General features: G+C 35.8%; 1 protein-coding gene across 1 annotated transcript; it reads left to right on the top strand.

Moving 5' to 3' along the window:
- The first annotated feature begins 4,964 nt into the window (after positions 1–4,964).
- On the top strand, positions 4,965–8,746 carry LOC117100218 (NADH dehydrogenase [ubiquinone] iron-sulfur protein 6, mitochondrial-like). The gene is made up of 4 exons (XM_033239813.1): positions 4,965–5,139; positions 6,656–6,709; positions 7,765–7,887; positions 8,232–8,746. The coding sequence occupies exons 1-4, from the start codon at positions 4,996–4,998 to the stop codon at positions 8,292–8,294; spliced, it is 384 nt and encodes a 127-aa protein (XP_033095704.1). The 5' UTR covers positions 4,965–4,995; the 3' UTR covers positions 8,295–8,746.
- Positions 8,747–12,679: the final 3,933 nt, after the last annotated feature.

Genomic DNA, 12,679 nt, shown 5'->3' on the forward strand with positions numbered 1-12,679 from the left:
AATAAATAAATGACAACACAAATCATTCATTCTTCATTAAATCTCAAATTATATTGGTAAAAAAAATAGTAGGTTTGTAGATGCATAATGCCTGTGCACTTCTATCTGAAAGGTCCCTGTCAACCGATCCCTGTTATATAATAGCTGGTTTGCTCATCGGCCAATCATTGTACAGAAAAAAGTGAAGCCCAAGTGACTTGCCAATTTAAACAAATTTCTGGTGGCATTTGCTGAAATTATTAAAAATAACAATTGTTGCAATACATTTTAATAATTAAAATTTAACGTAAGGATATTTTCCAAATCATCTAACAAAAGTATGAGATGTTGCGTTGTTAATGCTGGTTGAAAAGTTTTGTGATGTGACATTTTCTGCTCCCCTACACGACGTCAGTTAAACCAAACAATGAGCAATCCAGCTATTATAGTAGAGATCTGTGTTTCTGCTTCATCAGGGCCATAAAATATCTTAATACAGACTTTGAGAGTTGCGTGTTCTGCAAGTACATATTTATTATAAGTTTCACGTATATTTCGGTTGTTCCTACAACCTTCTTCAGCGTGTAAGTATATATATATATATATATATATATATATATATAGAAAAAAATTCCTGTGAGAGAGCATATCAGCAGGTGCATGCACCTCTAACACGACACGCTGTCCAATATTGTTGGTATCCAGACGCAGTAGTACAGTATGCACTATTTGAACTAATGTTAATACTGTCTTTGAGGTGCCCTAATTTCAGGGGCGGATCCAGGATTTGAAATGTTTCCCCAAAATGAAAGGGGGTCCGGAAAATGTTGATTCCTAGATGGCTGGAAGTGAGCTTTTTTGTCTTTTAATGACCTTTAAGTTCTTCAAAATTCAAGGTTTTCCCCCTCTTCAAAAAAGTCAGGTAATTATTTTTCTCATTATTTAGGCCTATACATAGACAAAAAAAAAAAAATAGAAAAAATCAAAGACATATTATTATATTCCAACAATATTGAGTAGTTTGTAATTATTTTTTCTTCCATGTATTGTTAAACCGTAAATTATTACGACGTCGAACCAAAAACAGTCGTGTATAATTTATTTAATTATAGACTAGTTGAGCTAAGCCAAGTTGGTCTGATCTGCCAACATAGGTTAGCATGCCTTTTGTAAGCCAGGACCTAGTAGTATTTTGTTACGTTTCTTCACAGAGGGGGGTTCGTCCGCACCCCCTGAATCCCGCTGGACCGCCACTGCTAAATTATGTTAATACTGGTAATATTTTTTGTCATCATATTTCTTGTCAACACTTACGCACTCTCGTGCTGCAGTCCTTATTTTTGTAAATCAGTGAATTTTGATCCTTTTAAATGAGAAAATTTTAAGGCTCTTTCCCAAATTGTTTTTTGGCGGTTAAGCCAGTTACCATCCTATTTCACAACAATTTCAACCTTGTTATAAATTTGCTTCACATTGTTGGCATACAATGATATGTATTTCATATTTGTAATTTTACAGCGAAATTATAATTTCATCCACCAGAAAAAAAACCTTTTTTTTAGCTATGTCAAACTTGAAATGATGTTAGATCTTTCATTAACTGTACCTTCAGTCAACTGCTTGCTGTGCTTGCAAATATTGTCTACAAAAATACTTACATAGCCCCCTCATGCATCTTGTAACAAAGATCTTATATCAAGATAGCACTCTCTGCAATTTTTTGCATGCAAATCCTGTAACAATGCATTGTAGGGCACCCTATTGTAATTACAATTACTTTTCAACTTTGACATGATATTCATGAAAATTCTGTAACAACCAAGGTAACAACTCTGTCAATTACAATTCCTTTCTGCGTGAATGGACGCTTCTATTTTGTTACTGAGAGCGCTATCTTGTTATTCTAATTTCAGTATATTTGCAATTGACATTCTACAGAAAATATTATTCAGGAATAAAAAATTGACAATGAAGAAAGCAAGAAACATCATAATTCCATGTAATAGTTAATTATGTACACTGTATCAGAATGACACAAGTTATACAAAATATGAGAATATTGTTTTTATTATAAATCCACCACATGTGACATTTTTTTATAATGGCTTTAGTATGTTTCCATAAATCATAAACTTGATATAATTGTCACAAATTGTTCATAACAAAGTCTTTGTATCAGGACTCATATGTACCATTTATATATGGTACTCAAGAGCAGTTACCAAGGATTTGCAAATGGTTTTTTAGGAATCGCTTGTCTTTGTTTGTGGCGAGGATGCGTTTTGCAGAGTAAGTACAGTCTCTTTTTCCTCCATACAAAATAGCAGTCTCTGCAACGTTTTCTCAATGCAGACTTAACTTTAAATGTAGCAATACTCTGGTAGGTTGTCATCAATGGCTTGCTTTCCAGTACAGTATTTGAAGGCAGTCTACTTGTTGCTGGAACAATTTTGTGTCCAACCATCGGCCTTGTTAGTGTTGAGAAGGTTTCATGTAAGCTTGCGGAAACTGATGGTATAATTGGTTGCAAGATTTTCAATCTTGATATTCCTCGTAGAATGTTTATCATTTTGCCTGGGGTAGTGAAACTAAAATTCCTTTAATGCTTTCAGCCTGGTATTAATATCCTGAAATATAAATGAAGTAGGTATGTTAGTCTCATAGTAGCCAACCGTCAGACTCATGGATAATTTAGTGTTTGCCAGTTTTACTACGTGATAAACAAAAACTCACAGATTTCAAGGTTATGCATTCAGACTTCTCAGTACTACGGATTTAGGCCTATTTTCTATGGAAATTTACAAAAATACTACAGAAATTTATCAAAGATATTTATATTATAGGCCTGGACCCATAAATAAATAGGTCTAATGTCCAGAACAATTTAGTTTTCCATCAGGATCTTTGGTTACATTGTCCCTAGACATCTCATACTTGTCGGATTACTGATAAATTGTTGTGAAAAGAAAAAGTGACCCCAAAATTTGTGTTTTATTTGTTGAAATTCCACATCAAATTACATACTTGTTATCGGGCCCAAAGACGATCAGGCCCAATTTCAAAATAATTATAACTTCATGCTTATACCTTGCACTCAAGGTAAATTATTAGGTGGTGGTACGGAAATTTTGCATTTACAAAGGAATTTTGAAAACATAGTTACGGAAAAGCATTTTATGAACTTGAGAAACCTGAGGATTTAAAAATTTGTTTACACTAATAATGATTATGAACAACGGTATACATTTCCACAAAAGAATCATTTGCCATTCATCTGTTATCTTTTAGTGTTTAGCAAAGTAAATAGATAGGCAAGGGAGCTCAGTACACTTGTTGGGGGTGTAAACAACAATACACCTGCTGCCCATTTGTACTGTATGCTTTTTTATTACCCATTACGCACACGGTTTGTTTCCTTATCTGTTTTTCACATGTTACAGTACATAGAATAGAACCCTGTTTTTTTTTTTTATCCCCACCCTTCACTTCCCCATGTTACTGCATTCCCACATTTTTTGTAAAACAAGGCCTATCATAGTTGAAGTTGAAAAACCAAGGCTAATATTAATAGGCTCACTAGAAAGACTTGCAGGCATATACATTGGCAGATTAATTCAAACAGGACCCAGCACCCCACCCTCAAAATTATAAAGAGAAAAAAAGAAAATGATATTAAAATTTAAGTCTCTAAAGTGCCATTTTTCCGGACATCTTGGGGTGTCATAATCATAAATTGTATTACCTCAGCCCCAACCATGGTGAGGCTGATGTGGTATGTATCCCCTCCCCACCAATCTGTGAAACTCCTTCACTATATATAGGCCCCCTGAAAAAACTGGAGGCCTTTTTCATGAATCGGTAGACATCTTGAAGTAATTACAAACATTGCAAATCAGCGGTGTGTAACCAACAGAAAAAAGATAAGATTTTGGGCTGATTTTCTGACATCATGTTATTTAAAAAATCATAACTCCATAACGGGGCATCGTATCCAAAAAAAATTTCCAGCACAATGTTCTTAAAAGACTAGTTTACACCACTATATGATTGAAAAAAAAATTGAAAAAAATGTTTTTGACTTCTGAAATCAAGATGGAAAAAGAAAAGCCTATCTACAATCTTGATTTAAGAGGTCAACAAAATTTTTCAATCATATAGTGGTGTTGACTAGTCTTTTAAGAACATTTTTTCTGGAATAATTTTTTGGATACGATGCCCCGTTATGGAGTTATGATTTTTTAAATAACATGATGTCAGGAAATCAGCCCACAAGCTTATCTTATTTCTGTTGGTTACGCACTGTTGATTCGCAATGTTTGTCATCACTTCAAGAAGTCTACCAATTCGTGAAAAAGGCCAAACTATGGATGGGTAACAAGTTAAAATATTATAAAAAATAATAAGCTATAATTTTAGAACAATCAAAAGTTGGAAACTTTCCCCTAGTTTAGTACCAAGGCCCCTCCCTACCTAGGCTAGCCTAGGCCTAGTAGTAGGCTAGTGCAACAGGGCGTAGGCCTAGGCCTAGTATGAGTGTCGGGACAAGCTAAGCCATCCACATGATGAGCCTACCCTAGTAGGCCACCCTAGAGTGAGAGAGTAGTACTAGTAGTTATGTTAGGCTTAAGGGAGTCCATTTAAGCGCCTCACACCTACAGGGCTTTAGGATTATGTACGCCATTAAATCAAATATATAATTATTAAATATCAATAAAAAATAAATAAAATTGACGTACCACACTCCCCTCTTACAATTTCAATTTCGTCTGCTTCTTCCCAAACGAAAATGTGTGTGCCAAATAATAATAACAATCAAAATAATAATGCCTACAAATATTACTAGGCCTATATTGATAATATTGCGCGAATTCTAAAAATACCTTTGCAGAATAAATTTGCTTTGAGAAAATATAAAAAATACTGTAATACAGTATAAGATAATACTCAAAATAGTCTTAGTTTTGTTTTAAAGATTGACCTCAAGATTGACCAAACTTTGAGGTCAGCAGAAACAAAATGGCAACCATTCGTGGATTTCACCGTCTAGGCCTCGGCCTAACTTGGAATCGTGTGCGTTTGCACCTTATACAGAGAACAAGGCCTAGCATTGTACTGTCGAGACAGTGTACTACCGAAGAGAAAGTTACACACACCGGTCAGGTAAAATGGAAAGGAGCGCCCGGCAAGCCTAGGGCTAGCGTAGGCTAGGCCGGTAGGGTAGACTAGCTAGCTAGGCCTAGCTTAGGCCTAGCCTGGCCCTAGGTGGGCCTAGGCTACAGTAGGCTAGCCTTATTTAGACAGGCCTAGGCCTACCACCACATTAGACACTAAGGGCCAAGGCGTAGGCCTACCGTGTCTATAGGCGTAGTCTAGCTAGGACGTACTGTAGTAGTAGGCCACCCGGACACGGTTACTGATAATATATACCTACAAACAAGGTAGACCTGTCCTAGCATAGGCTATGGCCCAGCTGCAAAGTTTTTTTAACTGCGTGCGTGGATGATACCTCAACTCAAAAACCAGCTCAAATTTGCACGGAAAATTGCTAGGAAAATTGGTGCGCAGATTCGTAATTACTGCGTACAGTAGCCATAGTAGTAATTATTTTTATAAATATAGGCCTACATTGTTATTTTTTAAGATAAAGTCAAAGTTTTACTTTCAGCAAAATCTGTGCGGAAATCGGCCCTTATTTTTAGAAGAAATACTGTAGGCTTAGGCTATGTGGACTGATTTCTAGGCAAAATTTTAGCACGGAGGATATGTTCACCATGCAGGCCTTCAGAGGTTCCAAACCTCCTGATTTAATTGGGAGTTTTCCGAATTATGCTATTTCACCTGGGCTCCCAAATTTGTTCAAGTTCTCCCGAATTTTAAAAACTATAGTCTCTAGGCGTAGATTTGTTGTACTCACAGTACGACAACCTAACATACTGCCCGTAAGTTACATGGGATTTGCACAGTAAAATAGATGAAATTATTATATTAGGCCACATGAATGAAAAACCCAATAGATATCTTATAGATTACGTTTATATACCTCAAAAGGCGTTAATGCTATTTTGATGTTGAGGACGCTTTTTACTAAATGGTGGGAATGGCGGCACCCTTCACCTGCACATTCTCCATTCTCCCGATTTTTTAGGTCTAGGGGTTGGAACCACTAGGCCTTGCAGTACTTTACAGTCTGGAGCTTGGACATTATAATCTGGTTTGGGTTACCAATTCAGGTGTGATGTGTAGAAATAATTACTTTAAATTATAATAGTAATAATGATAATATTTAATAATCATAATACTCAAATTATTATAGCCTAGCTGGGCAAGGTTAGACCTACTGTAGCACTTAATTTAGACCTAATGTTAACAAACTTTGAGGTGCGTAAGACAACAACATATTAACAAATGTGATTTAAATTTAGACCAATGTAAAAAAAAACAACAACAACAATAATAAAATACAATCCAAGTGTGAGATTAAAATGAGCAGTGGCATTAGAGATGGTGACATTCACCCACCCACCTATCCCTGCCAAACATAGAATGATATGTGCAGATGTGCAGTCATTGAATTCCCATACATCACATGGAAACCAAAGAAGTTTAATTTATTTTGTGTATAAATATAAAATACTTCTTCGCATATTTAGTCCAATAATTATATTTAATTTTACAGGCCTTTGAAGAGTCTGATGTGAGGCGAGCACGGTTTATTTCCAGAGAAAAAATGGTAAGTAAATGCTAAGTACATAAATAATGGGACATTGCATTAAAAACTTGAGTGTGGTAGATATTGTATTATTAATTAACATGAACATTTTTTTATATTTTCTTGCATATATTGTTTCTCAGGCTTTTTTCAATGTAAATATTGTTTTACTATAAATTTAATGCAGAAAGTTACCTTTGATGGTTGAGTAGAAAACAACTTTGAGTTGCTTTTTAATCATCGTTTATATGAAGTGGAGCAATATAGTTGGGTGGTAAAATGTATAATGGATCATGATTTTACATTACTTACATTGCAACATCACATAAAAAGTATCTTATGGTCCACCAGCATTGGTGTCAGCATTTTCCAACAAGTAGTGTCCTTGCTCCCTGACAAATTGGCCACACCAACCTCACCCCCACCATGGTTGTGGCTGACGTGAAAAAAATTGGATTACATCACTTTTAAATGACGTCTCTGGCTTAGAAAATGATTCTTATTTTTTTCTCTGACAACTTTCACCATGATTCCCTGAGGGCTGGGCTCGTTGTCTTTGTCGGCTAGGCCCAAGCCCCACCACCCCACCTGCTTCCACTGCCCCTGTGGTCCACAAATTGACTTGCATACATTCACATCCATAGGCGTAGATCCCGGTGGGGATGGGGGATATATCTTCCCCCTCCCCTAATTTTGACAAGGGGGAGATGGTCCATTGTATCATCCCCCCAATATTTTGACTGTATGGGAATAAATGGAGCTTTACGCTCTTCAAAAGACTATCACAGAAATAATTTGCAATGTCTTATGCGCTTTCAAAGATGAAAATTAGCATAATGTATTAATGTTGATAACAAACTTATTTTATCTAAGCTCTTCTTAGATATTAGATGTGCTTGCAAAGCAAGCCACATTTTCACACTGAATGTTGTGAACGACATCAGTAATTTTATGTCGGTCCCAAGAATTTTCAATTATTCCCCCCAATGAAAAATACTTTTCTACGCCACTGTTCACATCGACAAAAGACAAGAATAGCTAATTGCATTTGTTTATTTGTTTTTGCTTTGCTGTAGGTGAATGAAAACTTCGCAATAGACATGATAGCTGACGAGCCTCCAACTGAGGTAGATGCAAGACATGTGTGGTGTAATGGTGGCGGCGGACCTCTAGGCCATCCTAAAGTCTACATCAATCTTGTAAGAATATTATTTAAATTTTTGGGGTTGAACCATTAGGCGAGATTTTTTTTTATACCTTGTTTCACAAACATATTTTTTTAAAGATCGTCAGAGGAGGGTGGAAAAAAACAATATTTTCTTTTTTAGCAAATGGATTTGCCAAAAATATCAAGCTGGAAGAGAAAATAGAATAACATTTTATTTTTGATATCTGTGAAGTGGGTTGCAGCAAATTGCCTGGACATGATTTGTGTCATTGTGCAAAAAGTATTATACTACTGTATTACACAGTATATGAAAGGTAGGAAGTATATATAATTTTGTGCTTTTGATAACATATTGTGTTTTTTTCACTGTTGCAGGATCCCGAAGGACCTCATTCATGTGGCTACTGTGGGCTACGGTTTGTAAAAAAGCCGCATTAATATGGAAGTCTGTATTCTACTGTAAACCACGAGAACTGATGTGAGCATGCATTAGGCAAATGTCCAATGCTGTTATGTTTGCAAGTTGAATCCTAGATTTCAATACATGTCCATGTGTGCAAGTTGAATGTTGTCAAGAAAGCGTGCGGATAATTTACAAGGATTGTAATATCATGACCACATTTGACGATAAGCAGGAAGATTGTGACAGATGTATTTACATACATGAAGCTTGTACACATTGAACGTGTATGTTACATGTAATACGCTGAATTGATGTAGAACTATTAAGAAATGAATGACAATATATTTCAATTTGGCATCCAAGGAGTTCAAGACAATTATCTGTATGATCTAATTAGTTCATAACCTAAAAAAACCTATTCATGCTTGTATATAAAATATTAACATTTAGTTTTGAAAGGTTTGAATAAAAACATTACAGAAATTAATGCTCATTTTATCTTTGTTCTTATTGTAGCTTTGTATATTATATTTATAATAAATTGATACTAATACTGTGTACATATTATACATTGAATATTCAACAGATGGTTTTGAAGAGTAATAGAAAAAATACTGTAAAACCTAGAATTGATGCCGTGGGATTCTTTTTTCTTTTGTTAACTTTGGATGAGTTTCTATTCGAGATGAGTTTCCTTTCGAGGCTATTTTTGCAAAGAAGGGGAGGGGGAACTTCTTTTCAAAATGAATGAAAAATCGCGCCTCCTTACTTGAGGTAGCACCGCCAACTTAGCAGTGCACGTTAGGGGAGCCATATAGGCCTATCCTTGGTGGAAGCTACCGGAGCCCAGCAAACTGATGCCGAGGTACCTGTGTGTACACGGTAGTGATGGCGACGCTATCTCAAAATCGGGGGTGCGCACTCCCCCCCCCCTTTCGCGTTCTTTGTTTCTTGTGGCTTCAAAAGTGCCTTGAGACGGTTTTCTGTGGGCGCTATACAAATATATGACCATTAAATGCTGAATTATTGGGAAAAACTAACATAAAACAATAGGGCCACTGTAACATCAGTCTTATGTAGCGTATTAACCGGCATTAAACTACTGTATAAACCAAGCATGTTTTTAATGTATTTTGCCCATGGGCATCTTTTAGAGATACTTCTTTTCCAGACTACTTTTGCAAACTAAAGTTAGATTGTTTGATTCAACTCGAGATGGGCTTCTCGCCCATTGTGCTTCTATTCAAGGTTTTACGGTAGGCTCTACTGCTTGCACTTTCTATGAAGACTCGATTTGCGTTTGGGGGGGGGACTTAATTTCTATTTTTAGCTAAGTTATGAAGCTAAGTTATGATGCAATGTATCCCATAATTGCTCTCTTTGAACTCGCAAACTAGATTTACCCTCAACTTACAAGTGGGACGATCTACAGCCCCCGTCTGGTTGCATTAGTCAAAAAACACAATAAGAATACATTGACATCGCTTTTTATCGTTGCATCAAATATTATCTAAGTTAATACTACTAATGGCCATGTCACACCTTGACGATTTAGCCAGTATATGCCGTAAGTATGAAAAAATGGCGAATACGCTGGCGTACGTCGAATAAGTTCATTTATTCATTCATTCATGGTTTATTCCAAAATGTGTCGCAGTTAAAACCTGAATTACAACAAATGGCTACAATATAAAATTGTTAAAATTTACAAATATACAAAACATTGGGAATATATTTACAAATATTTAAAACATAGAAAAACAACGACTCAATAAGATCAATATATAAAAACGAATGAAAAATAAACGCAGGAAACCTAGAAACCTAATATGCAGTACTTATCATTATCATCATCATAAAAATTATTATCCTTATTATATTTATTACTATTATTGTTATTATTATTACTGTATTATTATTTATTTATTTATTATTTATTATTATTAAGAGCATTGACAAGAAAAGGAATGGGGCTATTTTTGTAATGCAAAGTGTCAAAAGGTGGGCAGGTAAGATCTTTATTGTTTCTTAGTTTATAATTATGCATCCGTTCTCTTAAAGGAGGAAGCCAATTACGGAATTCACTTTTGAGCAAAGATTTGGCAAATGATTTGCATAACAAGGTAGGTTGAGTTTTTTGGAGAGCATCATGGTACGAAACGTAGTGCCTGCCTAAGATTATGCGGCACGCACGTTTTTGGACTCGCTCAATAATATTGTTTTGCTTATTAGTGAGACCGGGGTGCCAAACCGGCGCAACATACTCCACAGTAGGTCTAACATAACCCATGTAAACGGTTAACAAGTTTTTGCAAGGGATTGAGAATGTAGTTAAAAGTTTAAGCATATGTAATTTACTATTGGCACGTTTTGTCATATCTTGAACCTGGAGATCCCATTTGAGATTAGAGCTAAGATGAACACCAACAATTTTGACAAAGTCAACTTCTTTAATGACCTTTCTACATATCAGAAGTGGATCTAGGTCAAGTGCTATTTTCATAAATGTGATGTTCATACAAGCACATTTAGTCGGATTAAGTTTCATAACGTTTTCTTTAGCCCAAACCTCTAAAGTATCCATTTCTTTTTGCAAAATGCGTTTTCCAACGCCATTCCCAAATGTTGATTCTACAATCGTCATATCATCAACATACTTAAGAGAAGTTAATTTTTTAGAAATCGTTGCATCATTATTCATACAGAGACTATGTCACTTAATGCAGGCGTTCCTTGTGGAACGCCTGCATTTTAAGAGTGACATAGTTGGAATTTGTTCCTTGGTAAGAGACGAACTGCTTTCTTTTAGTAAGAAAGCTGCAAACCCAAGGTCTGCAAACTCTGGTCTCGCACCTAAAGACAGCATTTTAGTTATTAAGATGGTATGGTTTATATAGTCAAACGCCTTGCTATAATCAGTTATAACAAGTCTCGATATGAGAGTTTTTCTTTTCAGTATGCTTAGCTAAGGTGTCAATCAAATTAACAAGGTAATGAGCAGTTGATCTATTAGGACGGTTGCCATACTGGTTTGGGTCCAAATTTGGTTTGATATCTTTATATAGCCAATTAACTACAAAACCTTCTGCTACTTTTGCAAAATGATCGGTAAGAGATATAGGACGAAGCTTGTCATGTGTTGCTGTGGCTGTGATTTGGGTAAGGGGATAACCTTGGCAAGTTTCCATTGTTGTGGCATGATTCCTTCTTGAATCTTGAAAAGAGGAGTTAATAACTGCCGTTAATGGTTTCATAAGCAAATTCCTTGACAATGTTTGGGATTTGATCCGGGCCACAAGCTTTACTAACTTTAGTTTTTTTTTCAGTTCGCGATACACATCCCATGGTTCCACAATGGGAGGGTTTTCATGCGGTGGTAGGTAAGCTGGGAGTTCAGTTAAGTTAAGTTGCGGGATGTCAGAAGCTATAGAAGCAAATGCATCATTGATAAAATTTGCATCCTCGACCGAGTTGTTATTGTCGATTTCAGATGGCATTCTTTGCCAGTGTCTGCTTTCCTCGACCCAACTAGATATTTGATACTTTGATGCCAAGCTGCGGGATCACTTTTCTTTTGTTTCTGAATGCGTGTTTGGTAAAAGTTCTCTTTACATATTGATATTTCCTTGATTATCAGGTTACTTAGCTGTTATTGGTTATTGGTAAGTTTCGTGTAAGTGAAGAGCACGCTGAAGCACGCTGGTATACGTCCTAGTACGGCGAGTGCGTCGAAAAGTTTTGTGCATGCACGCGGGCATAAGTTGTAGGTAAGTTAAGCGATCGTTGACACACATTGACACACGTTATTTTAAGTTAATCAAAAGTCAAAAAGTATTTCTAACCCATGAGTAACGTGCTTCGAACTTTATGTAACTTATAACTTACCACCAACGTATATTGACGTATGTAGACGTATTTGACGGGTTCCAGACGACCACAAAACTTACTGAACGTGTTAACTTACAGTTATCGTATAATTAATGGCGTATTGGCAGCGTTTATGGGAATAGATATATATTAAAATGGGTCGATAGTTAAGTGTATGCCAGCCGTTTTAGAGAAATGTTGATACGTTTGGCATACGCTGACTAAATCGTCAAGGTGTGACAGGGCCATAGGCCTATAACAGTTTTGCAACTACACTACTACTACCAATACAGTGCAGCTGCTACTACTACTATTACTACTACAGTACTGCATCTCTACTCCCCACTAATACAGTACTGCAGCTACTACTAGTACTAATACAGTACTGCAGCAACTACTATTGTTTTTTTTTTTGTTTTTTTTTTTTATTGCTTTTAACATACATAAAACAACATAATATAATATAATGCAATATTACAATACACAATCTCATCTTCTAAAAAAATTATTTGCATTACAAAATCCAAAACCAATATAATATACTGTACTGTAA

This window comes from Anneissia japonica, unplaced genomic scaffold, assembly GCF_011630105.1.
Source record: "Anneissia japonica isolate Jap-2015-1 unplaced genomic scaffold, ASM1163010v1 scaffold6788_len1366326_cov149, whole genome shotgun sequence".
NCBI lineage: Eukaryota > Metazoa > Echinodermata > Crinoidea > Comatulida > Comatulidae > Anneissia > Anneissia japonica.